We start from the raw sequence: 27,862 nt of genomic DNA on the forward strand, positions 1-27,862 counted from the left end.
TTTTGTTCTTAATTCAAATTTTATTTAGAATTTAAATTTATAGTTTAAAAAGTATGCACATTCTGTAGGTATAAAAGTTTAAAAAAATACATCGATTTATTGATAAATGCTTCAGGTTAAATTTACATTTTCATTCATATCATTATATTGCAATAATTGTTTTGCATCTTTTAACACTTATAAAAATAAATTAGTGAGATTGAATAATCCATTGGAATCATGCTAAAATAATTCCTTAGAAAAGAGGGGTGAAGTTTGCCATAGCAATTCTTAATTCTTTGCTACTGTAAATAAATAACTCTTCAATTAAGCAGTATAAGGAAGTACAGGTTAGCAAAAAAGCACTTACCCACAAGGTGAATGGAAAGCCATGGTGGGATGTCAAAAATCGTACCAAAAAGATGTAGAATTAATTTCTACCCTGCAACTGACAGCAACTGACCTCTGAAAACACCAAAACCTTCTCAGCCCCATCCTAAATCCCCCCTTCCTTGGGGGTGTGTATGTGACCTGTAGAGGACAAGGAATGACTGTATGTCTTCTTGGTTAGAAGAACTACCAAAACATCTGTATACAATTTGGTGACTATTTTTACCTGAATCAAGACTGTGTTTCCTTAACATGAAATGTTTAATGGCTCACCACAAATGACTAGAGATAAAAGAGGCTCTGAGCAGATGGTGATAGCTGAATCTAATAAGGTCACAGTGAACTGCAATCCCACCCAAACTCCCCAGGAGTAATATCACTCCACCCATTCAACCTCATGTGACAACTCTGGTTGCCACTTTTGGGAGAGTAATTATAAAAAAAAAAAAAAAAGAAAAAAAAAAAAGCAAAGTAACTGGCTTTGTGCTGAACTTGCATCTTGCATCTCCAGAGCCACAACCCTTTAGAGGGGGCTCAAATGCATCTAATTACCAGCAGCAGCCAAGAGTACCACAAAAAGAATACATCAAACTCTGGAAAGAAAAAAATGTACCAAAATGTCAAGAACAAAGCAAGAGGTTATAAAGGAAAAACAAAAAATGTTTTCTGAAAAGTAAATGCCTTCCAGACCTTCTTTATATGTGAAAAAAACTCATGTAGGAAGAAACAAATGAAAAAAAAAACAACCAAACCAAACAAACAGAGAAAGGGTGGTGTGTGTGTGTGAGAGAGTTAATAGTCAACACCTGCAAACCGCCGTTCCTGCAATACACAAGGTCATTTACATTAATCATTCACCTTCCTTCTCTCTGGCCATGTTTCTGTGCATAAATCAAATGCTGTGTTACCCAAAGGGCAACCTTGTCCTGGCATCACTGAACATGTCTTCCTGGAAATGGGAACATTTCATAATTCTGAGACCTTTCCTTTTCAAAGATGGCTATTGACACATGCACATTTATACATAGATATATACAAACAAGGTTAGAAAAATATTTATTTTTGCTTGTTTAAATAATTACTGAAAAGTGTTAATACAGTAATACGTTAATATTTGTACAATTAAAACTTTATGTATAAATATTATATAAAGCAATTTTTATAGCAGCCATTGCATATATAGTAAAACAAGTCTGTCTGAAGTCCCTGCTGCAAAACTCAGGCCAAGCAGCATTCTTCTTCTGAGGAACATCTATACTGGAGTCAGGAGTTCAGGAATGAGGAATTCTGCTGCCACTGACAGCAGAGATGTTGCTTTATCTTCTATCAGGCACTGCCCAGGCCACCTAAGTGCATAGGGTTTTAGGGAGAAATACGTGGAACCACATCACAGTCTAAGCTTGTCTCCAACACAGATCAGGACAATGCCTTCTAACAGAAAGGCAGAAACATTATGGAATGGCTTCAAATGTGCTAACAGAAGGTGAGCCATGGCCTTACCACAAGGGGCTCAGGGGCACCATCACTCCTCACACAGCTAGGGAAGCCCAACAAGGGACACAGAGGCACAAGGAGATGTCACACAGGACAGGATTTAATAGCTCATATTTAGTTTGTTTTTATTGAGTTCCCTTTCCAGGTTTCCTATGAGAGTATCAATACTTTCCTGCAGGTCCTTGAGGTGTGCTCTGTGATCCACTGCAGAGTCCATAGCTTGCACTGCCAGGTAGCTCCCAAAGGGGTGCTGGCCGGGGCCGGGCTGCGGGCGTCTCGCGGGGGCGTCCAACTCCTCGGCTTTGCCGCTGTCATCGCCGCTCTCCGTGTCCTCCGAGGGGACGTCATCGTAGTCTGCCTCGGCCAGGCCCTCTCTGGGGGTCAAGAAGTAGCTCTCCCCACAGCTGCTCCAGTCCCCTGCATAGCGGTTGCTCGAGGGGCTGTCTAGACCTGCTGGCCTTGGTCTGAGCACCCCCGACATCTCGGTGCTGCTCAGATTCAGCACCTGAGGTCTCTGCCTCTTGGGCCTCAGGTAATTCAGGGAGGATGAGTGCTCAGGAAATGCATTCAGATGTGCTGGTTCTTTGGCAGGCGAGTGATGAACTAGAAGAGAGAAGTTAAACCAGTCAGAACTGAATCCATGCTGCAACAAAAAAGGGCATGGCAGATGCCCTCTGTCACACCTCGATGTCCCACTAAGAGCATGCACGAATATATGCAATCTTACAGCCAACACATTGCACACTTTTTGCCATTGTTTGCTATAAAATAATTAGTAAAAACTACTGCAAAACATCAATTTTGAAGATTCATGTTGGATTCAAATTGCAGCAGAGAAGCCTTACTAAAAGTAGAAACTCCCAGAATACCAATAAAATTCATTGTAGGAATTAATCACCATCCAGCTCTGGGTCAAAGAAAAGCAAACAGCTCAGTTCACACACTTCATTCAGGCTAAGGAGTAACAGACCACAGGCACAGCAAAAGAGGTTAAAACACAACAAAAATATCACTACTGAGAAACACTTGGAGAAGCTGTGAACACAGCCAGCTGAGCTCTCGTGCTCCTCCTCTGCCCTAACGTTCTGTGCTATTGAAGAAGCTCCCTTGCAGTAACTTTTCTGTGCAGCCACAAGCAGCCACACACTCACACGGGTTGGCTGGCAGTGGTACCCGAGCTCACCACTGCACAGCACGAGTCACTGACAGGCTCCTCGCTGTGCCCCGCTGCCTAAGGCAAACAGCACAGCTCTGTTCCTGACCTGTGCCTATCTGAGCTGCAAAACTTCTGGTTTTATACACACCACTGCTTCTTGTAATGAGCAACAGAGACCTCCTATTCCCATTCACCACTGAAAAGGCAGTGCACACAAACCCATGCAGTTCACCAGGGCACACGTGAGCCCCTTCCTTGTTAGACTCCCCACAAGCAAGCACAAAGATTCAGTCCTGAAATGTGCCCAATCCTTCTCCTTCTGGATCCACAGTACAGGTCTCTCCAGGGGATTTTACTTCATGTCTTGCACAGTAACATGCAATAACTCTCACTGCTTTCTCCCCCCTTTACTATAACAAAACTCCTTCTGTTTAGACTGTGCTCCATTAAGATGAAGGGCCATGGGTTAACAATAACTTGCCAGTGTTACACAGTCTAACCAAACAAGATCTATTTGTTTTCACTTGGAAATATACGGAAATCAAAGTATTGCACAACATGTTGGTTATCAAGCTGTCTCCAACTACAGAAGATTAAATATAAGGGACCAGAGTGTGATCCTTCCATTCAGTCCATGTGTGCTGTTGACACTGTCTGGTGTTCACCACTCAAGTCTCTACATTTGTGTTTTACTCCCCTTTTAACACAAGGGAGGTAAAACACAAATGACTCCCTTTTAATCCTACATAGTTCTTGCATGCCAAGGGATAGGACTCAGCTTTTTCTTCTAAGTGAAGGAAAACTCTACTACTTACCCTGCTCCTACCCTCTTAGAGTAATACACACTCTGATAGGCAGAGCTGCATCCACTTGGTTTTGCAGTCCACAGCAGCCATGCCATAACCCATCCCCAGGGTTTCAAGATTGGTTTCTGCACAGTATTTCCTGCCCAAACAGCTCTTGGTCTCCACTCTTCCTCCACCTACATGCCCCATTTCTCCTGCACAGACTCACTCATCTGACTGAAACCTTCTTTTCATTTTTGGTTATCAGCAGCTTTGGAGCTGCCCACCTGCAGCTGACAAACAAGCAGCAGCATCTTCAGTCACCTCAAACCCATCATGGAGCAGCAACATTTTTCTTTATGCAAAGCTCTGCAAAAACAAGTAGAAGTTGCAGACCTCTTACTCCAAGGATGCCTTCAACTCTGCCAAACTACAAGGGTGGAAATAAATTAATCCCATCAGGTCAAAACTGGATTGCAGGGAAAAGAAAATCCCCAACTTCTCTAATTCAGATGTGGAAATTTATTGTCACTGGTTTTGTGTCTTCTAGTGTGTTTACTCACATAAAGTATTCAGTATTTCTTTCATTATACTCAAAATCTACTATCTGGTAAGAAAGCAATTAAACCAACAAACTTCCCATTTAGTGAAGTGCCCAAATACAAACTCTGATAATTTCTTTAGATTAATAGGTGATGCCATAGTACTGCACATTTTAAGAATTCTGATGCTGCTCAATCATCCCATGAATTAACATACAGAGTCACACAGTGCAAACACACAGCATTGGTTTGACTTTTTTTCCTTGATCAGATGAAAGTACCTGGCCACAACTGAAGTAAGTAGTGAAGAACCTCTATGTGCTTTTTAAAGTCCAGGGCACTAGCAAGCTCTTCTGAATCTGTGAAGACTCTGTTGTTATGGTTGGTGGTCTCCTGCCTCTGGCTCAGCAACACAGGGCCAAAACACACAGCTAAATTCTGGCACGTCATCTTATTTATTTCATGGTAAGAAGCCACCAGTTTCAGGTGATCCAACAGCATCTTCAGAGTAGCCTAAAGAAACAAAATACTGCTCAGGAAACCAGACACTAGACAACAGTGGTGCTGGTCACAGCTTTAGAGGGAAAAGATCAAGGCTGATAGCTCTGGTTTTACTACCAACATCCATCAACAGAACATCCAAATGCTGAATTAGAAAAGCTGCATTTGACTATAACAGAGCAGACCAATTAAGACAAACTTTCTGGTAAAACTCTGATTCTTATCTGAACTCAGTTTCACACAGATGAGTTTTCTCACAGTACATCAGGAAGGGAGGAGAGGCTGCAGAAGCAGTACAGATGATCCAGGTACATTAGAAAATAAAGAAACCCTTGATATGATGTCAGCATCTGAATGAGCTTCCAGGTAATTCCAGATACCAGGCAGGCCCCTCCCTCCCCCCAGAAGGGGCTGTGGTTTGTGGTGCTACACAAGAATTTGGCAGGTAACAGTGCACAGCTCTCTTACACTGCACAGCACGGGAAGCAAAGGCTTTATTGCACATACTTAAGAAAGAGGAATGGATTTGCCCAGGTAATTACAACACACAGATCAGAGAGCTCCGCAGAAGTGGAGCAAGACAACACACAGGAATTATCATTTATTTGATCTTGTAAAAGTAGAGATCACAGCCTTTCATTCAGTTTTAAAGAAACAATACAAAATGAAAACTAGGGCAAATGTAGCAATGCAGACCCTCATCACAGCATGGAATTATTTTCAAATATCTGGAGCATCACAAATCCAAGTGAACCACTTAATCTGATAAATAGTTCTGAGACATTTTAAATGCAGTGTGAAAATGTTCTTTTAGTTTTTGAAGCTTGTGATTTACTTGAACGTGCTACCACTACTCACCTTCTCAACATCTGGTAGGCAATCCAGAAGGGCTGCTGTGTGCTCAGAGTCACTTGGGTCATTCTCACAACCGTTTGCTGTCATTTTCAAGGGATTTTTCACCATTGCATCCAACACTGCTTCATAGAGCTGCTTGGTTATCAGGGGAGAGGGCAGCTCTCGCAGATAATCCTTTAGAACACCTAGTGAGACACAACAGCTGCCTTTAGCAAGCTGCAGAGTCACTTTGCAGCAATTTTTGGGAGCATTAAAGCACATCAACATCAATTCCACAAGAAAATCCTCTGAGTCAGTGCCAAACCTGGCACTCGGGAGTGAGGGATGGGAGGACAACAAGCAAAGAGGAGCTGGAGAACAGGGCTGTTGCACATGCAGCAGTGAGGACACTGGCACCAGGTGAACATCTCTCCAAGCTTCCCTCGTTCAGGGTGAGGGGAGGCAAGGAAAGGACTCACAGCAGTCCACCTTCCATCCAAGGAAAGGAGCTCCTACAAACACCAAAGTCCAGCTTGATGATCCCTCCCTCTTTATATAAGCCTATCAGTTAGTTTTTCTGTCGTGTTTTTTTTCAGCTATAAAATTATGAGCAAACACCCCAGTGCCAGGGGCACGTACAGCAAAGCACATGGTGTCTTCCCACCCAGGCAAGCACAAAGCAAACATGTCCTCATGAGAGAGCCACCAGCCCCCTGCAGCCCCAGGCTCTCCAGCTGTGACAGATGTGATCACACCCACAGGAGGCACTGCCTGAAGAGCCCAGGCACCAAGCCCTCCCTGCTGCAGAGAAATACTAAAGTATTTCTGCAGCTGGGGATGTGCTGGGGCAGAGGCTGTTTCCAGGGGCTGCAACAGCCAGGCAAACATTTCATGAACACCTATTCTTTCCAAAGAGGAATTGAGGTTTGCACTCTTGTAAGCTGGCTTTGAAACCTGGCTGATACTTCGTTTTGAGAGGGATTTCAGTGACTGGAAGAATAATAATTAAAAAAAAAAAAATACCAACAACAGTCTCTGGAAAGAACATAGCAGGATGGTATCCAGGAGTATCCTGGATAGCATCCAGGATGCTAACAAAACCACAATTTGCCAACCAACAAACAATTGAAGGAAACAAGCCTACTTCCCAGCAGTTTTCATTTAAAAATTTCGATTTCTGTGCCACAAATATCTCCTAATTTTAACTAGATTGCAACTGCATGTACATACTTTGTCAGGAAGAAATGCTGGACTAAAAAAAACTGTTCAAAAGCAGGTACTGCAGTTAACAAAGCAGCCTGTCCTCCAAAGAGGTGAAGTTTGAAAGGCAGATTTTTTTAGCAGGCCTGCCTCACAACCTTGTCAAATCTCACATCACAGCAATTACCATCACACTGTGCCATTTAACAAAGCAACAGTTCAACAGTTTTCATCAACTCAAGTCTGTTTAACAGAGCTGTAAAATGAACTGTACAGCGGGGGCTTTGTTACAAGGGAGTTTCTAAAAAAGTGCAGGGAACAGAAGTAACATTTTGCCCTTCACATGCAGAATGCATGTAAGAGTTGCCCTCTACCTGTATAAATATTTTCATTTAGAAAAGAATCCTGCCCTTGCAGCAGTGCAGCTGCTGAAGCTGTGCTGCAGGAGCAGCACTACTGAAGCAGCAGTGCCCTGATCCTGAGCTGCCAAACCACCTCCAGCTGCAGCACGGGCACGGGGCAGCCAGGCAGAACCATCTCTGCAGACACCACACAGCCTCCAGGAGCTCACCCTGAGCTTAAAAGGGGAACATCCCTTCAGGATCACAAAATAGGAGAACAACCACTTTTTCATGAAAAAATATTTCCCCTGCTGTTTTGGTGGGATTTCTGTTTGCTTTAAAAAGAATATACACTTTTGGTACTTTGCCACTAAAGTGGCTAGTTTTTGTTTAGTAACTGACTCATATTCCTCCCTTCCCACCAAATATTTTTTCTTCCCTGAATTTAGAGGCTCATGTTCCCTATATGGATTAGCTGGTAAAAATATTTATAAAACAAATGTGGCAGATGCTGGTGCTGTACAACATGGTCTGGGATATTTTCCTTTTTTCATAAGCAAAACATTAGCAAGAGATGCTGACTTCTATCAAGATCTCTGTTTCAGTTGCACTTTTTTTGGAGGCAGAGGCTGAAATCAAAACTAGCTTACAGTAGGAAATTATATGTTCTAATCAAAGTAGCTGAACTGAACACTCACAACTGTCTATTATTAATTATTTAGCAGGAATTCCTGCAATAGCATCCACAATCATAGGACTACCACCTGCCAAAGGACTTTCTCCTGCTTAGCTCCGAATAGCAGGATGGTTTGGGAGCCATGAATGCCCCTTGACCTTTCTAAATCCTCTTGCTATTCACTCAGCCAAATTAGCCTTCTAAGAGGCTGCTCTTATTTTTTTTCCATGGATCTACGCTTCCTGCTGCTGCCAGCCCACTAGCACATTCCTCTTGACACAGCCACACACAACAAATTTAGACAGAGAGCAGAAATTGCCATCCACTTCATTAATTCCTCATTTTTCTGACCCACTGAACTGTTAAGAGTATTGCAAGCTCTATGCAGAGATATGAATTCACGTGGATGCCAACAGACACAACACAACAACACGGCTACAGGTCAGCTCCATGAACTGCCTGCACGCCTCAGTTTGATCCATGAGCCCACTTCATTGTGTGTCAGCCTGTGCCAATCCCAAGAGTATTTCTCAGTCAAGATTTAATCCTTAAATGTTCATTCTTTAGTCTTTGGAGGGCTGTCAAAAAAGTATTATTCATCTTTTTTGAAAGGAGCGCTACTCAAATTTCAAAAATGACATAAGGCAGCACTTCTCTCCAAATCAGCCAGGATTTATGCTGAGGATTCATATTCTGTGGAACACATGTTTTGGCTGATAGAAGTATGAATCATGTGCATCAGCCTCAGCATTAAGTAATGAGGGGAAACATTCCCTCTCAACCCAGCTCCCTAAGCACATGCAGTAAATTTTGTGGGCTCTTTTATCCCTAGCACTAGGCACAGTGGCTAACTCAGCTGTCCACAAAAACTGTAGTTTCCCCTGTCAATCCACAGCAGGCAGCTTCCAGTAACTGGAGTGGCTGCATTTGGTCTGTGGATGCCAGCAGCCCTTCCCTGCCTGCTCCCCAGCCCACAGAGCCCCCACAGTCAGTCCCTGCAGCACAACGCTGACACTGGCACTGCAGGCACTTGCACAGCACAGCTGCAGGGCTGCCAGGGAAAAGAAGCTGCTTTTCATTGTAATTCCTTAAAACTCGTTTTCCCTTGTAAGCAAATCAGCATGTAAGTAAACTCTTGCAATAAAATGCAAACTAAAGGACACCCAGTAAAATTTCTGTAAGGCAGAGAACAAAGCTGTAGTCTTTGCACTCTTGCAATTCAAACTCTGGATGCAAAATAGAATCCTCCAGGAGTACCACCACCAAGGCACACCTGCATGGTCACCAAAAGACCACCACCAGCAGCAAGGCTTGCAGGAATGTATATGGAAAAGTGTACTTCAATTTTACAATTTTGCTACCACAGCACAAACTCACAAACAGAAGAGTGAAACACTAGTGGGCTAATGGCTGGACTTGATGAACTTAACGGTCTTTTCAACCTAAACAATTCTATGATTCTATAAATCCAAGTTTCTGATGCTGAGAATGCTGGTACTTATGAACAACATTGAACCCCACAGCAAAATCAGCCAAGGCAAATAAGGCAAACTGACTGGCTGCATGCTCTGAACCAAGAGGTTTATGTAACTCAGTAAATGTCATCGGGTAGTATCTTCTGGTAACAGGCTGTATCATTATAAAATGTAATGAATAAAATTAATTCCCAGTACACTGAAATGAAATAAACCTCCAAACAGGGTATAACTCTTCTATACAGCTGGACATTGGATATTACAGAAAGGGTTTTGGCACAGAAAATTTATACTCCAACTACTGTTAGATTTTCCTTTCTTGATATACAGGCAGTAAATGCTTCTGACCAATATCTCAGAGCAACTGGCTTACTCAGTGATGCCTGAAATTAGATCAACTTTAGCTTACATCAAATATCAATAGTTATAAAACTGTTCCAGTTTTTAGCAAACCACAAAAACTTCAACAACTTATTTCAGCTCTGCAGTGCAAGTCCTGTGAAGAGAGCCATGTAAGGAGCTGATGCAGACAGGCTTCTCAGGACCTTCTTACCTGTGCCTGGAGCTTGCTGAGTGACACCAAGTGAAGGGCCACTCCAGGGAGCAGGAGAAAGCTTAAAAAGGTTTTTTTAAAAGTAGGAATCAAATGAAGACACTTTCCTGCAGCTCTAACTAGCCTGCACAATACAATGAGAAATCTGTTTCCATAACTCCTGCAATCTCCAACATAAAGGGGAGAACAGCTGATCCAAGGTAGCCCTGGGTTATATGGTGAGGATCCACCAGCACAGCAGAGGTGCCTGATCACAACCAAGCTTTTCCAGATCCGCTCCAATACAAACCAATGGCAGAGGTTTAGCTCCAAGACCCCAGCTCCTTTCAGACTCCCACTTCCCTCTGTACCTGGTGGAGCAGTTACTGAAAGCTTCCATGTCCTCCCCTCCCTAAAAATCACTGCTGCTCCATCCATACTTACACATCCCCACAGTAACTGCATTCATTCCCAGACAGCTTTCAGCAGAAGTGAAAAGCTCGTTAAAACGACAACAGAAAAGAGTTTGAAGCACAACGTCCCCCTTTTAAAGGTACACGAGGAATGTGGCACAACACTGTTGGAAGAGGAGCAAGTAAATGTGTTACCTGTTATGACATTAATATCTGGGTACTGGCTCTCACAGAGAGTAACAGCCTTGCTGTCCCTCTCAAAGGCCTCTCGAAGCTCTTTCTTCACCGCTGCCGAGCCACAGAGCCGGTACAGCCCCACCACCTGCAAGCACAAACAACAGCCCACATCAGCACTGCCTGCCCAGGGACCAGTGACTGCAGCATGTGCTGTGCCATCCAGAGAGGCTGACAGCAGCAGCTGGCACTGCAGTGTGTGCTGTGCCATCCAGAGAGGCTGACAGCAGCAGCTGGCACTGCAGCGTGTGCTGTGCCATCCAGAGAGCCCTGGAGCAGCAGCTGGCACTGCAGCGTGTGCTGTGCCATCCAGAGAGGCTGACAGCAGCAGCTGGCACTGCAGCGTGTGCTGTGCCATCCAGAGAGCCCTGGAGCAGCAGCTGGCACTGCAGTGTGTGCTGTGCCATCCAGAGAGCCCTGGAGCAGCAGCTGGCACTGCAGCGTGTGCTGTGCCATCCAGAGAGCCCTGGAGCAGCAGCTGGCACTGCAGCGTGTGCTGTGCCATCCAGAGAGCCCTGGAGCAGCAGCTGTTTGGGAATGTAGCTCAAAACAACCTAACAGTGCAAACCATCACCCCACACAGGACCAGACACCTCCTGGGACATGGGGGCTGGGAGCAGGCAGAGAAGGATGGCTCTGTTTTCTCAACAGTCAACGTGCTGAGCAGTGTTTTATTGACATAACACAAGTTCTAAACTGGAACTGCTTAATGTTTTGCTTTTATGCAGAATCAGTAAAGAAATTCAGGTTAAACAAGTATTTACTTCTTATCCTACTTACTCAGATCATTATTATTTTTTCTGGCATAATTGTTTAATTATACAAAATAGAATTTAAACTTCAGCAGAAAGTAGTGAGAAGTGTTTAGAGCTTTATATAAGCAAAATTGCAGTACAAATACGGTCATTAATCATTAGCAGAAGAAAAAGTCATATAACTGACTCCATACTAAAAATGAGGAAAGTTACAAATCAATTAATAAACCAACACAAACCCAAAATAAGTGGAAGTATTTTTCCTACAGTATTACACTATATAGTAAAAAAATAAAAATTTATTTTTATACCCTAAACCAGAGTTTCAACAAAATTATGACTATTCCACTATTATACCTATAAAATGTTGTTCTAATGTTGACAAGATACTGACTGCCATGTGTTTCAAATTATATTGAAAGTTTTCTGCAAAACAGCTATTATTTAGCATGCTTAAGGTGATAGGAATGAAACCCACACTATTCTTGAACTAAATTGCCAGCTAAATCATGTGCTTTCATACATTGAAATTTTCCATTTTATCATTATTTTTCATTTTCATCAGTGCCATTTATGCAAAGAACTACTATGATTTTACAAAACTAATTCTTAGAAATATTGATTTTTTAAATTAGCATTTATCAGCAGGTGTACTGAGCAGTAAAATACTAATTCAAAACTACCATGGACTCAAGACAAAAAATTATCCAAAACAAAAGAACTCCACCTGTACTGTCTTAAGACCATGAGAATGAAGGTATGCAAGCAAAAGCATTTTTTTTGGTTGCATATTAATTCCTGTTTAAACAAATGGAAAGTTACCCAATGGAATTTCTACTCCTCCTTCTCAAGACTGAATATGATCTAGTATATGCTTAAGATAACATCTTTTAATCTTTTAAGGTTTCCCAATGTCACATGTGAAATTCAGGTGGAGATTATGCACCATGACAGTATTTGCAGTCTCTAGGAAAGTCAAAAACATCAGATAAGCACGTGGTTGGTTAGAAGAAGAAGTTAACAGTATATTTTGCAGTTTTGGTTCTCTCTGTGCAAATACAAAAATAGATTTCATGCTCAAAAGCATCAGGCATATTCAGATAACTCAATTCAGATAAGCCAATTGCTTCATTACCGATGTTGCTTGATTACCCAATATCATTTGCATGACTAGGTTCTAATAAGCCCATAATAAAGTGCTGAAACCATAGGATACATATACTAGAAAGAATAAAACTTCTCTTTTTCAGTGATTTGGATGTTAGGAGAAGTATCCACAAGAAAAAGCACACAGTTAATACCAGCCGTGACTTCCAGCAAAAGAGCCACAAAGAAGTTCCATTTCCCTCTGTAGTTCATGACCTGGGTTATATACAGCAGAGCTAATCTCATCACACCTGCAAGCATATCCAACCTGTCAGCAATTTAAAATAGTAACACTGGTAGGTGTGACTACTTCTCAATTTCACCTGAGTGAGAACAGGTGCAGAAGACAAGGAGGGCTGATCTATGCTGTGGAACAGCAGGAAAGAGTCCTCCACCAGTTTCAAATTAATTGCCAAGGGGAACATCTAAACTTAGGACTGTGCATAGTCCTTCTTAACAGACCTCTTGTCCAGCACCCATAACCAGTCATTTGTTTCCACACCTCATTTCTCATACATATTTTTGTTCATTAGATTACATCAACCAATAATGGGATGAAAAAAAAGACACTGGGCACTTCTGTTTTGCAGCACTCTGACTTTTGAGAACAGCCTGAAGAAAGACAAGGAGCAGTAGTATGGGGAAAGAACTAATCAGCCCCTCAGGGACTCATCCTAATGCTGTGTACAAGGTGATGATAGAGATGGGTCTCAGGCACACTGGCTTCAGACTGCACTAAAAGATGGGCTCACTGTGTCACTGCACAGAGTGTAGCTTTGGGTTTGAGCAAGCAGTGAACCATACCATTTTCACATTTAGATGTGTGTCCCTACAGACTGACCCATGTCAGGGGTCAAACATTCTCAAGTTCTCAACTGATCTCTGCTTTGAGGGTGACTCTACACACTGGGAGCTGCAGGGTTGTTTCACTATCTCCACTCCTAAAACTCTGCTGGGAACATCTCCTGTGAGCAAGTGTACTTCCCCTCTACAAAGGCCAAGCTGAAGCAACGATTCCATACAGCCCTGTTATTCTCCCCACATTACACTAGCCAGTGTTCACCACACACAAGCAGCAAAGGAAAAAAAAATTGACTTGAAATGACATTTTTAATTTCCCCCACTTCTACTCACTATTTACACTGCAACAACAGGTATCTCAACACAGAAATATTGACAAAAGAGATTAAAATATACACAGTACCTGACAGCCTCTCTTTTCAATCTCCAGAATGCATTTCTGCAACAAAAGTGGCACCATCAAGCCTGTATTTTCCTTCTCTACAACTTTCCGAGCATCTACCCCAAACATCACAGGCTCACGGTCTGTGTCAAGGCCATCAAGAGAGTTCTCCCACTGCTCCATGAGCGACAACTTGACATAAATAAGCCCCCTGGGCTCCAGTTTGACAGCCAGTTGATGTGTTTTGGTGACCCGAAAGAGAGTGGGAAGAGCCACAGTTCCGTGACAACACACTCTGTTTTTCCGTGGGGTGGGTTCCCAGCTGAACACCACCAGCTTTAAGTGCTGAGCATTTTCAATTTCTATGTTGAATGTGTGATCCATGTCAAGAAATGTTGTCCTACATGTGAGCAGGGCAGTCCTTGCTTTGTTTACCGAGTCAACCTGTATTGCACAAAAGACATCTTTTGAGTCTATTCGTGGTGGCTTTAAGTCTTCAGCACCATAAAAGTGAATGCTCATGAGTCCAGAGATGTACTGAGAGCACTTGGGTTGATCAGAAAAGCTGTAGTGTCTGAAGGCATCAATATCTATTTCGGGTTTACCACTGTTACTTGGAAGGCTCTCCTTTCCTTTCCCACACTTGGTTTCATGTCTGTGTTTACCTGATTTTGTTATGAGCTCAGGAGAGTCACCATCACTGAGGTAACCACCTTTGTTGAAGGATTTGGAGCTCCTTAAGCTCTTCTTTTTGTAGGTGTGTTGTGAGGACACACTGCTGTCAAGATGATAACGGCTTATCACATTCCTGCTGGCAGCTGTGGTTGAGTTTCCAGAAGGCAAAGTTACTGTATGGCTTGTATCCCGGCAGCTACTTTTCACCAGGGAAGGAGGATTATCTGAACTACTATGGCTTGAACTTCCCTTCACACTCAGCTTCCTGCTCAGCTCTGGCAGCTTTTTCATTTTCATGGAAAGCTTCCTCACAGTCCTGGGAGATTTAATTCTATCAGGGAAAGGCCAGTTGATTGATCCACTTTTTTTCAGGGGACTGGGACTTGGAGGAGAAACCTCTGTGGAGGGTATATCAGGCTTGCGTGCAAGAGCAGCTCCAAACCCTTTAGAAGAAAAGAGAAGGAATAACAATTTTCAAACTGTAATTCTAGGCAATGAAAAAATAGAACTAGGGGAAAACATTTATGATTTGTCATAATCTGATAAGTACAATTCATTCAGACAACCATCACTCATTCAGTCAGATGCTCACAAGTGTTCAGAAAGCCATGATCTGCTGACTTGTTCAGCCAAACTTGGCAATTCACTGTCAAAAGCCAGATTTGTTCTGCTTTATGGAGATGAAAGGGCCAGAAACTACATATAAACAAATGAGCAATTGCACTTGCTGCATTCAGCTCGACCCATTTGTGCTGCACCCCCCATACAAGCACACATGGCTGCATTCCTGGGGCACAAGTGCAAGGAAACCAGACTCACTGAAAAAATCCTGGAAATATGGCAAAGGCACCCTTGTCTACAGAGCAGTTAGCTACACAGCCAACACATCAGCATTGCCACTTCTCTTATGTCTAAAGGAAAGACACTTGTCTCTAGTATAAAGAATATGGCTCACTGTGTTCCTCTATCACCTCAAAGAGCCCTAAATCTCTCCTGTGTAGATGCAGGCAGTCTCACACCTTTTCTTTCATTTCTCTTAGCTTCTCCTTTCTACAGCATGATGTAAGATTTATTCCTTCCAAAAGCTGCATCCTGCACTGCCTCATTTCACTGCCTCCCAGTAACCTTCCATGTTTCCTGGCATAACCATCCCACAAGAGAGTTTAAAGTTAGACAGTTCCCAAGTGACATCCTCACAGGAAATCACCCCCCTTTCAAAGTACCAAAAAGAAGAAAAAAAAAACAAAAAAAACAAAAACAAACCAGCAAGCACTGATGCTAAAAAAGAGCAAAAAAAAAAAAAACCAAACCAACAACACTTCCTTAATTCAGCAGTAAAGAACAGCTAATTAAGGAACACAATTAGACATAAGCCAGTACTGCACACAGACAGGAACCTGTGGCTCACCTCATGCTCTAATACTCAAGTAAATGCAAATACCAGGTTTTACTCAAGTCATTCTCACTTTTACTAGCATGAGGCAGTAACAACTGTAAGAAAATCGATCCATTTATCTGAGTTAAGAAACCATGCAGGAGGGAAGCTGAGGCCATAATGATAGGTAGATATTAATAAAATTACATTATTACTTTCACTTAGAGTCACTTTTCCTCCCCTTAAGAAACAAAGAGTGCCTCTTGCTAGCAACAGCCAACCCCATCACCATTTTCAAATGTTAGATGCTCCCAAGAGGACTGGGTGGCCTTGCCTGTGCAGGCTGGGACTCTAGAGCCCCTAAACACACCAGCCCTTTGTGAAGCAATTATCCCAGGCAGCTCACAGAGACTCAAACATCTTTATCCATACATCATTCCCCTTTGCTAGCCATGGAAAAGGAGACTGTTCACAGCATATTAAAAAAAAAAAAAAAAGAAGTGTTGTTTTCACAAGATGCTCAGTACACCATACTTTAAAGGGGTTTCTACTTCGTATTTGCTAAAGACTTACTACTTTAATTCTAAACTAATCACTTCAAGTCCACAGCAAATGATTCTCACAAGTGCTTTGTGCATTCAAATTAATTTTCACAATTGAACTGTAATGTACTTTTTATACTTCACCAAGCCTTAACATCTAAATCAGGCAATCTGGTCCTTGACCAAAGTCATCTGCTGTGGTTTTGGTTCCCTTGCCCCCTTCCAAGAAAAACCCTACAAAGGCTAGTTCTAGTCTCAATAGAAGTTTGGATTAAGTAGCTTTTGAAGACAGTTGCTTAAAAGACTATCTTTATAAAAGCAAGTTTCAGTTACAAAGAATAATGCATAGAATCTGTTTTGCAGAGAAATAGAAGAAAATTAATTTAATTCTGCATCTCATGGAAGTAGTTCCCTTGCAGGGGAAGGGCTATTTCTAGCACGCCTGCTGTGCTTTTCTGGCAAGCAGCTAGTTAGAAATGTGGTGTTTGATAAAGGCAGACAAAGCCTTCCCTTGTACTGCAAATCACCGCACGGTCCCACTGGTGGGCTGGCATGGAGTGCTCCATAGCAATCACTGCCACACTGCAGCCTCTAACATTAATCTCCCCTTTCTGTCAAAACTCTCTGGCACAGGCTTGGAAAAGCAGGCCAGCAAATTAAACTTCCCCCCAAACTCATTAAAACCAAAAAGTCAATCTAACACTATGGCTTTTATGTGCCCAACTTCTGCTGTGTTCAGCACCAAACAGTTAAAGTGAAATATGCAGCTGGAGGAAACTTAACAGTCGAGTATTATGCAGGATGGTATTCCCATCAGCACTGAGCCACATGTTGTTCCACTAAAGCCAGCAATGTGCTGAGGTATGCACGCAATTTTAAAAGAGTGTACATGACAACTCTGAACAAGCTGCAGGAGGAGTTGTAGCACAGTCCAGTAACACTTCACTTCCCAGCCTACCCATCTGACACAGCTTTCTCACAAGGGCGACAGCAAAACTGACTCGCACCTCTCTTCTCAGCCACGTTACAAGATTGTGCTGCAAACAGCAGTTAGACATTAAAAATATCCTTACAGAAGGGTGAAAGAAAACAAAACATAAGAGGCACCTGTTGCACCAGGACAGCATGGGGATGGTCAGTTTTATATAGGCAGCTGACCATTTGTATGTGTATGTAACATTTCTCTTTCACAGTGAGAACACTCAATCCATGGAAACAACCAGGGACATGGTAGAGTCTTCACCACTGCAGGTTTCCAAGCTGCAACTGCACTGGTGTGGGTGGTGGGGGTAGGTGGTCTCATTTATGCTCCTTGTTCCACTGAAGGGTGAGTCAGACGATTATCTGATGCTCTCTCCAGCCTCGGCTATTCTATTATACTGGCTTTAATACATTTACCTTCTGCCTTCTGACACTGCAGCAGTATGAATACAGAAAAAAAAAAATAAAAGCTTTTGGAGGACAGTGCAATCCAAGTCAAAATGAATTGACACCCCAAGTAACTGTGTGTAACATCAGCTGTGGGTTCAGTTTGAGTATAAAGCCACCTTTACTTTGCTCAGCAGTGTGTCTGTGTGAAAACATAAAGCCTTTCCATGGCCACAGAAACATGAAGAGCCCACAGTGCTTCACAAACCAGGCCCCTCTGCCAGCCCATCCATCCAGGTGTCCACAGGAGTCACTAGTGTCCCCTGAGTGGAGCAGACTGAGCCCTACACAACACTGCTCCAAGGGAAGAGAGGGCTCAGACTCAAGCACTTGCAACACAGCCCCTGCCAGACATATGCAGTGATTTAGCAGAGTAAACATGCTTGTCTGACCCTGTTTAATGCTGTTTATATGTGCTGGGGCACATTTATCACTGTCACACCCACTGCCAGCAACACATGCTGTTTTATAGGCACATTTGACTACCCTGTTATATATGTCACATCCCCCATTGCTTAAGACAGGGTTTCTGAGTTATTTTAAAGTTGCTCAGAAAAACTGCAATTTATTTTTGGGCAACAAGTTGAGGTGAATAAGTTGGTCAGAAACCTATTGGTCACTATATAGTTGCAAGCTACTAAGTATCAAACAGCAACTCTCACACCTATTGGAAATACTGAGTTAATGTATTAAAAGTGAAAAAGTAGCAAATCAAAATAGAAGAGCCCAAATATCTCAAAATTGTTCTTGTAGCAAACAATAGGTGAAAGAAGGTTACTGTTTTTCTGTGATAGAATCCACAAGAGATACTGATCTAGATCCTCAACTGACAAACTGCACATCAGCTCTACTGATGCTGCTAAGTTTCTCAGGTGCAGGCACAGTTCTAGACCTGCTCTGATATAAAACCTCAGAGCAGAACTGTAAATGTAATTGAGAGAACAACTCAGGATATATCAAATTGAAGCAACTTCAATTAAGACGTAAGGTAAGCAACACCTCTAGCTACATCAGCAACTGGGCAAAAGAAAATTTAAAAACTAGAAAGCACTTTAAAAGCAATTATTTCTATGTAAAATCTTAATTACTTATCTAACTGAATGGAAGAATCTCTGCATTTAACATGTAAAGAAAATTCTTTTTTACCTCTATATAAATTACTACTTTGACCAATGCAGTCCCTGTCTCGCATTCTGCTTCAGAGTGAAGGAATGGATAAATTATTAAAATGGTAAAAAAAAATCTCAGAATTTTGTAAAGATAGTTTGTTTCCTGTGATTACTATACACACTGATACTAATAAAATTGTGATGAACTCATCAACCTAGGGATCACTTTCACAGGAGCAAAAGACAGAAAATACACTAAAATACACAGAAAATTGCTAAAATGCACTAATTGAAATGGGGGGTAGTTACAGCACACCCCCCACAAGGTTCAGGCACGAGAAGTGAAGGAGCTGACCAGTGCCTGCTTCTCATCCTGGTGGTGATCCTTGGAGCATCCACCATGGGCTAGCTCATTGCAGAGAGGAGCAAGCACGTGTAACAGCACTTTACTGGCAGATTTAAAGAGTTCAGTATCTCCAAACCAGCATGAGTTTGCTGAAGATGTTTTAAACAATAATGGCCCTGCACATGAACCACAGGCAGCTCTGTTCAGATGCTGGAGCTGCACCAAGGCACTCGTGGAGCACCACGGCGATGCCGAGCACGGTCTGCTCAGGCTGCTCTCACAAACATTTCCTCTCCTCACTGTGTCTTCCACAGCATGAAAAGCAACTCTGCCCCTACTTTCCCCATCAGAGGATATAAACAGTTACTCAGGACAAATCAGAAATGGAAAAAGGCAATAACTATTTTGACAGAACTGCTCCCACTCCACAGTGTTACATTCTGCTGTTTCTCTCACCAGCAGGTCTTCATGGTATTCTCACCCCATGAATCCAAGACAAATGCATGAATAAGCCCTTTATCTCCAAAAGCATGTGCACAAACTCCCCAAAAACCCACCTAAAAATTGGCTTCACCTCTGCAGGAAAAAGAAGGAGCAGAAGGACCTTTCTGCCAAATCCTAAACCATTCTGGTATCTCACACATTGTGCAAGTATTTCACATCAATGCACTTCTGTCTGTGAAACCAAAGCTCCTTACACTTGAAAAACAGGTAAACCACAAAGCATGTTTCATCTGGGAAAAAAAATTCAAAAATAATACTTGTAACATGTCGAAGGAAAGGTGTAGAAAGCATTTGCTGCCCAGTATGCTTGCCTGCAACAAGAAATTCTGCATGTAAGCATGCAAAATATTTGCATACATTGGCCCCAAAATGTACTTCGGAAACCAGGATAATGGTCACAGCCTAAGTGGAGAAAGAGCCCTGTAGTTTTAATAGGAATTAAGCCAAATTCCAGTTGGCACATATCAGGGTTAAGTGGGAATATGGGATCCATCTTCACTTGCCATAACATTGGAAAGAAATTGTTTACAGTGATGCTTACCAGGATTTTCCACCCAGACAGCTAACTCAAGTACATTTTTAGTAGCAAAAGCACAATCCAGACCCTGGCAACCTTCAATGCACCGGTCCTACCAGGATGTCTCTCAGATACAGATACACGAGATGATTCCACTCATTAGGTAGGCACTAGTACCAACAGTTATCCTCCCCAAAAGCAAAAATATTGCAAATTCTTCAGAAGGCACTATTCAGAGCTCCATGGTGTAAATCTGTCTCAGGAGCCAACATTACAAAGGGATGCTTTTGTTCAACAATTTGCAGGTGATACACACATCTATAAAACACATGGTTAAGAGCTCAGTCCTGAAGAGTTATAAAGTAAATTTACTTCAACATTTTACAGCGAAAATAATTTCTCATATTGCATTTATAACAAAAAAAAATTATATTTTTCAATCATAACCATTTTGTCTGTGCAAGGAGACACATAATTAAAAACAGCCTCCAGGGTTCTTTCCATGTAAATTCTTCTCCCACAGACCTAAGAGATTAAGCTGGGCTGCTTCTACATTATTAACTTGGAACGAAGTTACCTTCTTACTCCTACCTTTTGAATACGTGTTATAAAGAAAATACAAGTATTTTTTTCCCAAGCTCTGCTATAAGGGTGCCTTATTTCTAATCAGTTCCTTTTTTAAAGCCAACAAGGACAGAATTATCCACTAAGGAATTACCTGACAAATCCTACTAACATAAATGGCATTTACTGTAGAAAGTAACCAGATTAATACCAGGAGGTAGCAGGGTAAATTAAGACTATGGAACAAATTAGCACCTCTACAACTATGATACATTGTACTGGTAACAGTTACAGGAAATATTTATTTGGTGCTCTGTTTTGAAAGACCCACAATAAGAGAATTCTATCATTTATTCTTTTCATTTAAAAAATCTCCTGTCTAATAAAGACTCAAAAAAGTAAGCAAAAAGAAAAAAAAAGGCGTTACTATTTTCTCTCTACAAAGTTGGAAATACAAGTAAGGCAAAAATGCCTAAAATTTTAAAGGTAAAATTGTTTCCATTGTCCAAAGAAGAAAACAGCAAATGACAAAATAAACAAATATATATATTTTGTTGGTTTTTGTACTGCCCCACTTTTTTCTGTCTGTGCTTCCCAAAATCTAACATTTAGGCTCCAATGCTAGCCAATATTGACATGTCATGTATGACATCAATAAGAAAGGTAAGCAGACTTTCCCCAAAGCTTTAATTTCTTATTTGACAGGAGTTACTGCTTAATGTACCCAGCTCTCTACAAACAGAGACGTCCATTTCATACCAGCTGTATAATTCAAACAAGGTCCTAACACAAATAAAATGAAATTGGCCAGGGTGCCTTTCAGGTAGTAATTTTATATGGATGAGCTGTCATTTTAAATTTGACTGAAAATAACTGTAGATACTTTAACTGGATTAAAAAGAACTAAGCCACTTCTCCATAATAAAGCCAATTACTAAGCAGCAGGGATCCACTTCATCATCAATTAATCTATTCAATGTGATCACCACCCTACACATGTAGAAGGAGAGCTGCATTTGAAGTACATTAATTAACTAAATGCATAACAAACAATCAGGTGAAATTCGTAACTTCTCTCCCAGTTTCAGGAAACTCTTGAAATGGACAACTCTGCTTTCAGAAATAAATGCATCTTCAGTATGAAAACAAGTTTGACATTTTTCTTCTTACAGAAAGGAACTAGCTTCTTTAAAAAAAGAAACAGTCACCCACATATAGAGAGATTTACTAACTAAATGGAGGTCAAGCAGTTTGCAGGACACACATGGCCTTCCTAAATAACCACACTTAGTGACCTCTACAAAGCATGTAGAGCCCCCACAACGACAAAAATCTACGAAAGAACATATTATCTCATCTGTCTTGCAAGAAAATAAAACTGTTCTAAGTATTGAAGACAGCTATAAAATGAGCTATTTGTAATGAATATCCAAAAACTTTAACACACTTTGCAACTACAAATATGCTTGTATCTGCAGCATTTCCATGAAAAGAACAAAACGCGAGGCCCCAGAAGACCAAGAGTTTTTTTCTTCTGCTGTTTACAGCAGTTGCTCTGGTGCCTTTGGAAACAAACCCTGTTCCCAGAAGTAGTATCTCTACACCAGGAATCCAGGCACTCAGGGATATGGGGCCAGAGACTGCCAGGATGGTGAGGCTGGATGAGGACAACCCAAAAAGAAGCCACTCCAGAAGGCAATGCACACCTGGGCTCCCACACCAGGGCTTCAGGTCCTTTCTGATGGACCAGGCAGAAACACAAGCTCTTATATGTATCAGTGTGAAGTGTAACCTTTCTCCAAAGAAAGGAACCTGGAATCCCTCTCTCCTGAACTTTATGCTGTTTCTAACTTTGAACAGGACACTAGAGTTAAGGTCGAGATAATATAAGGCACCTAAGTAATTAAAAGTAATACCTTTTTGGAAAGGGTTGGGAGAGTTTTTTTCTACTTACTTTTGTTTGGTGTGGTTTTATATTTGTTTGGGGTTTTTTAACAGACTGGGAAAAATCCTTAATATGATACTGAATTCACACTCTAATGGAATTATGGAAACGAGACTATCAAACACTCAGCCAAAGATAACAAGGAACAAAGAGGCTGGCTTCTGAAAGTGAAAACCACTCTTCTCCAGTCTATTAGATTAGCCTGAGACAGTCAAAAAGACAGTAATTACAGAAAGCGACGTGATGAATAGCATTTATATGGTCTACCAAAAAGTCTTTCTTAAAAAGTCCCAGACAGCAAGTTAAAGAAACTTCTGCAGACATTAAGTAGCTTTGAGGCAGCAATCCAAGGCCAGGGCTAGACACCAGCTGACAAAGGAAACCCAGTGTGTCCTCACATTACCAGGCTTCAGCAAGTTCATTTTGTAAAACCTTTGTTTTCAGTGAGGTGGGGGCCAACGAGAACACAGGCTAACCACACCTGGACATGCCATGAACAAACTGACTGAGAAAAAACTGTGCACCTCTGCACTTAGCAGGCATCAGTCTCACAACCTGAGTCATTTTCAATACACTTGACATGCACTTCCACCAAAAGTTTACTTGATAATGTAAGAGGTGGAAAAAGAGAAAAGAGATATAACAAAGGTTTATTATTCCTCTAAAACACAAGAGAGGTCCAAACACTTATGTTCCTGAACACTCTTACCTGTGGAAGGACACTTGAAGGCAGGATTGTCCTCTGCTGTAGGCACACCGGGAGCCTTGCAGGCAAACTTCTGCAGGGGCAGCTGCGCGTGTTCCCCGGGCTGCGCGGCTTCCGCCTGGCTGCCCTCGGCGGGCTGTGCCGTCCAGCTGCTCCCCGCGCTCTCCACGGAGCGTGCGGGACCCTCGTGGGGACCCGTGGCCATCCCAGAGTCACCCCCAGGCTGGGCTTTGTACCAAACCGACGGGGAGCCCGCAGCAACAAGGCTATTCACAGCAGAAGGGTGGACCCCGGGCAAGTCGGGCTCATCGTCTTCAGGGATGGGGTTGTACCATATTTCTCCTTCATCATCCGCGTCGCCGTCCTCGCCGCAGTCCGAGGCCGCGCTCCGCAGCGCGGCCGGGCTCGGCAGGGCGCAGCTCCGCGCCGGGCGCTCCCGCCCCGCGGCCGACGCGGAGGGAGCCCAGGGCACCGCGGGCTCGGGCAGCGGGACGGGAGACCTGGGTACCGGGATAACGGCCCCGTGCACTTCCTTACAGGCATCTTCTTCTTCCAGAGGAGGAGGGGGCCGCCGGTGGGTGCTCTGCTGCAGCCAGCTGCGTTTCTTGGAAACGGTGATGCTGTTCACCTGCGGCCTGTGCTCAGGCACCTCGCTGGCCTGGGGGCATTCGGGCTCCTTCCTGCTTCTCGAAGCTATGTAAACATTTTCTATGAAATCTGTTCCCAGAAAGGAAGGCAAAAAGAGAGGGAAAGACAAATGTTTAGAATATCATTTTGCTTTTGACAGATGAACACATTTGCTGTCGTATAACACTTGCATCAGACCTCATCCAAAAGGACAAAAGATAAGGTGATATGAGCACAAAATTAGATTTCAACCTGTCAAATCAGAATGTGCACATAGCTAATAAAAAGCCAGGCTTGTTCGGCGGTATTTTTAACGCCACGTAATTTAGCTAAATGGCAATGAGATAACTGCTGAAAGGTCATGCATACTTCCATAGAAACGGTTGCTTTCTTCTGCCAAGTTCAGGTGCAATTGGTTTGAAGTTACTACACAGTACTTCTCCAGTTTAGTTATGCCAATGAAGAAACAGTTCCAGTGTACTGCTTCAATGGCTATAAAACCCCCACATATATTCACTTCTAGATTTCTATATAAATAAAGGTGACAATACGTCTTGCACAAGAACCTCCAGAAAGGACTGTCCTAACCAGCTTTATCCTGCAATTAAGACAGAAGCATCCCCTGATTTGAGGGGAATAAAACAAAGCACACCATCATGAAAGAAAGGAAGGAGAAAGAAGAAATGTAGAGAAGTTTTTAAACAACAAAAATTTCATGCAAGAAGTAAATAAATTCCACTGACTGCTCCCAAAACTTGAGTTTCATTGAAGCAACAGACAAACATTACATTATCCATGGAAAGTGCCACTCACACTTGAGCCCCCTGTCAGAGCACAGCCAAGCTCCACTCAGCAGTAGTACCATACCCCCCTGGCTGCAGCACATCGGGGAGCTGTGACCCCTGCACCAGGACTGGAAGAAAAGCTGCACATACATCCAAATTAAAATCAGAGAGCAGGTCAGGCAACCCTCATGCTGCTCTGCACAGCAAGGACAACCCACACTGGGCTCGCTCAGCCATTGAGGCTGAACGGGGCTAACTGGGGTCACATAAAACAACCTCTTGTCACACAAAGCCATCTGCAACTGGAAATTCCAGATGGAAGTAGCTATTCGTTACTGCTTTTACATTATCCTAAGCAAAGAATTATTTTCACACCAATAATGGATGTTAAAATATGGACACCTCTCGGAGGACTCAGGAGCAGCTCTGTAAATCCAGCCAAGTTTGCTGTAGAAAGGGAGACATAAAAAAGACTTATATGAACACCTTCCCTTTGACCCTCTTTTTAGGTTTGTACTTTAATGACAGAAGAGATCCTTGATAAGATCTGAAACACCACCATTTTATTTGATGAAAGATGCATCATTTGGTGATTTTTCAAAAGCATAGTTTGCTTGTTCAGCTAAACTGCAGTATTATCACTGTTTGTGATTTGAAAAATTAACTTGTTTCAAAGAATTAACAAAATTAATCATGCTCCTTTGGAAGCTTTTGCACACCTCCACTGAAGTGCTTTGCTACACTGGGGCCTAAGTCAGGTAACAGAATCTGAGGAAAATGTGAATGCAGATCTCTTGTCAAAATTTCAGTGATTTGGCAGCAATCATATTCCTTCCCCCCCCCCACAGCCTGGAAATGGAAGCATGCTGTTGTCATGGTTTCTCCTTACACACTGTCACACTACAATTTTAAGTGAGAACTAACCAAAAGGAAACTAATCTGCAATGGGCTGTACCTATGTTTCCAAGAAGCCTATTTGGGTCAGGGACTTCTCAGTAGGCATCCTCCTGCCAGTGACAACTATCCCAAAGTCCTTGCTTCATTCCAAGGATGGTCCCTGCTCTGGTGACATAAATAGATGGGAGCATCTGAGAGCTGTGCTTCCACAAACAAAAATATCTGCTACTTCCTGCTTTGCTGTAGAAACACAGGTCCTTCCGCACTGGTTAGGACAGCCTGCAATTCCCAAAACAATGGCTCCTAAGCAGTGCAGTGCGCTAAGCATACACCCAGAGACACATCTGGTGTGAGCCTCAGGCTGCCCCTTCAGTCCTAGCAGCAGAAAACTTCATTTTCAACATCCACCCAGGTATCTCCATAACAAACCATCTGCAAAAGCTTAGTGCAGAACCATCAACAAGCACAAGCCCCCAGCCTCCTCCACCAAGGCTGTTCAAAGGGACACGCCACCTTCCACAGGACTCAGGATGATCCCAAGTCCCATCAGCCACATGCTGCCAGAGGTCATCGATTGGAAATGCTCTCTGAAACTCATCCAAATTATACACTTCCACATGCATCTCCCAACTGCAGTTTCTGCAATTGCTAGCAATATTTGCAAGCACTGCTTCCCCTTTATTCAAACTTGGCCCTGATCCTGAAAGCCCTTATGCATGTGTTTATTTTAGTAACAAACTGGTTCACATGCAAGTATCTGCACAACCAGCGGTTCAATATCACAGAGCTAGTTTCCAATGTTGTTAGCTGTTACAGGAGTGAGTCAATTTTAAATAAATACAACACTCTAAGAGACATACAGGTCAGGAACATACTTTTTGTTCTAGAGCAATGCTTCGTTCAGAAGAATGATACCTACTATTAGCATTTTCACATATATATTTAATATAGTTAAGACCATGTCTCCACACAAATACCAAACATGACAACAGTTCCTTTTCAAAAGGCTTCAATATGATGTTCAAGAAAAAAAAAAAAAAGTATTTCCTGCGCCTTTCACTCCATCGACAGAAAATTAAATAAATCACTATTTCAAGTTAAGCCATAATAGTAACAACACGCGTATGCTGAGAAATCAAAGCTTCAATGTTTCAACTCAACTGCAAAACTGACCTCCTGCCAACTCCGTGGGCACAGAAAATACTTCACCACGATACCATGCCTTGCTTTGCAGATTGCATGAAAGCAGGGAACAGCTTTATCCAGCCTCTCCATATATGGATCAAACAACTCAGTTCTTCTGGCTGATATTTAAACACGTTCCCTTTCACTAAGTTTCCTAACAAAAGTATACGATATAACCACTATATATTCAAATGGAACAACGACAAAACTGAAAATTGATCTGTAACATTTCGAGTGCACCTTTAAAAAGCGAACCAACCAACCAAGCCCAGCTGGCAAACAGCGGCCGAGGAGTGACAAACAGATGTTGCGGGAGACAAGGCGAGGAGCAGGAGGCGCAGGGAGAGCGGGGCTGACCGCAGCAGCTCTCGCTGTCCCGAGGAGCTCCCGCTCCCAGCGGCAGCGCGGGCACCCACGGCACGCTGCGGCCGCCGAGGAGCCGAGCCCCGAGCTCGCCCCGGCCCGGCGCTCCGGGCAGCGGGCACCGAGCATCCCGCTGCCGCGGGAGCCCCCGCCCGGCGCCGGCGGGCAGGTGGAGGAGCGGCCGCGGGCGGGCACCGGAGCCTCGCGGCCGAGCCAGCGAGCACTTACCCTGCGGGGCGCAGACCCCGCCGTGGCGGTGCCCGGCGCCCGCCGCCGCGCCTCGCTGGGACCTTCTGCCCCGCAGCTTGGAGAGCGTCCTGCGGAGCGGGTCGGCCATGCCTGGCGCTGCCTCCGCGCCGCGCTCAGCGGGCGCTGCCCCCCGGCCCGCGGGAGCGCGCGGCCCCCGAGCGCCGCGGCGGCCCCGCCGGCAGCCCCGGCCCCGACCGACCCATGGCGCCGCCGCCGCGCGCGCCCGGCCCCGGCTCCGCCGCGCACATACTTGGCATAGCTGAGCGGGGTGAGAGGGCGCCCGCGCCGCGCATGCGCCACCGCCCGGCCCGCCCCCCGCGCCGGGGGCTGGCCCGGGCTGCTGAGGGGCGGGCCGTGAGCCCGCTGCGGGCCCGTGCCCCTCGGCCGAGGCGGGGCCCGGCAGTGCCGA

At 43.4% G+C, this 27,862-nt stretch overlaps 1 protein-coding gene across 2 annotated transcripts; it reads right to left on the reverse strand.

The window, feature by feature from the left end:
- SYDE2 (synapse defective Rho GTPase homolog 2) lies at positions 1-27,761 on the reverse strand. Of its 2 annotated transcripts, none has more exons than XM_085585786.1 (7): positions 27,704-27,761; positions 23,351-24,064; positions 13,658-14,754; positions 10,514-10,640; positions 5,706-5,887; positions 4,628-4,859; positions 1-2,466 (listed from the first exon to the last, which is right to left on the reverse strand). In XM_085585786.1, exons 1-7 carry the CDS (start codon positions 27,744-27,746, stop codon positions 1,964-1,966), a joined length of 2,898 nt encoding a protein of 965 aa, XP_085441912.1. In that variant the 5' UTR covers positions 27,747-27,761; the 3' UTR covers positions 1-1,963. The 2 variants fall into 2 exon arrangements, with proteins under 2 accessions (XP_085441912.1, XP_021382475.2); XM_021526800.3 differs by lacking the exon at positions 27,704-27,761 and adding an exon at positions 27,433-27,592.
- Positions 27,762-27,862: the final 101 nt, after the last annotated feature.

Source organism: Lonchura striata, chromosome 8 (genome assembly GCF_050655825.1).
Source record: "Lonchura striata isolate lonStrDom1 chromosome 8, ASM5065582v1, whole genome shotgun sequence".
In the NCBI taxonomy this organism is placed as follows: Eukaryota; Metazoa; Chordata; class Aves; order Passeriformes; family Estrildidae; genus Lonchura; species Lonchura striata.

Bases quoted from the DNA above. Each gene is read 5' to 3' on its own strand.
- SYDE2 (XM_021526800.3), bottom strand. From the start codon at position 27,541: ATGGCCGACCCGCTCCGCAGGACGCTCTCCAAGCTGCGGGGCAGAAGG. The intron at 5,888-10,513 runs GTAACACATTTA...GTGTCTCACTAG, and splicing joins AGATATTAATGTCATAACAG to GTGTTCTAAAGGATTATCTG. The intron at 4,860-5,705 runs GTGAGTAGTGGT...TTGTTTCTTTAG, and splicing joins GCCTACCAGATGTTGAGAAG to GCTACTCTGAAGATGCTGTT.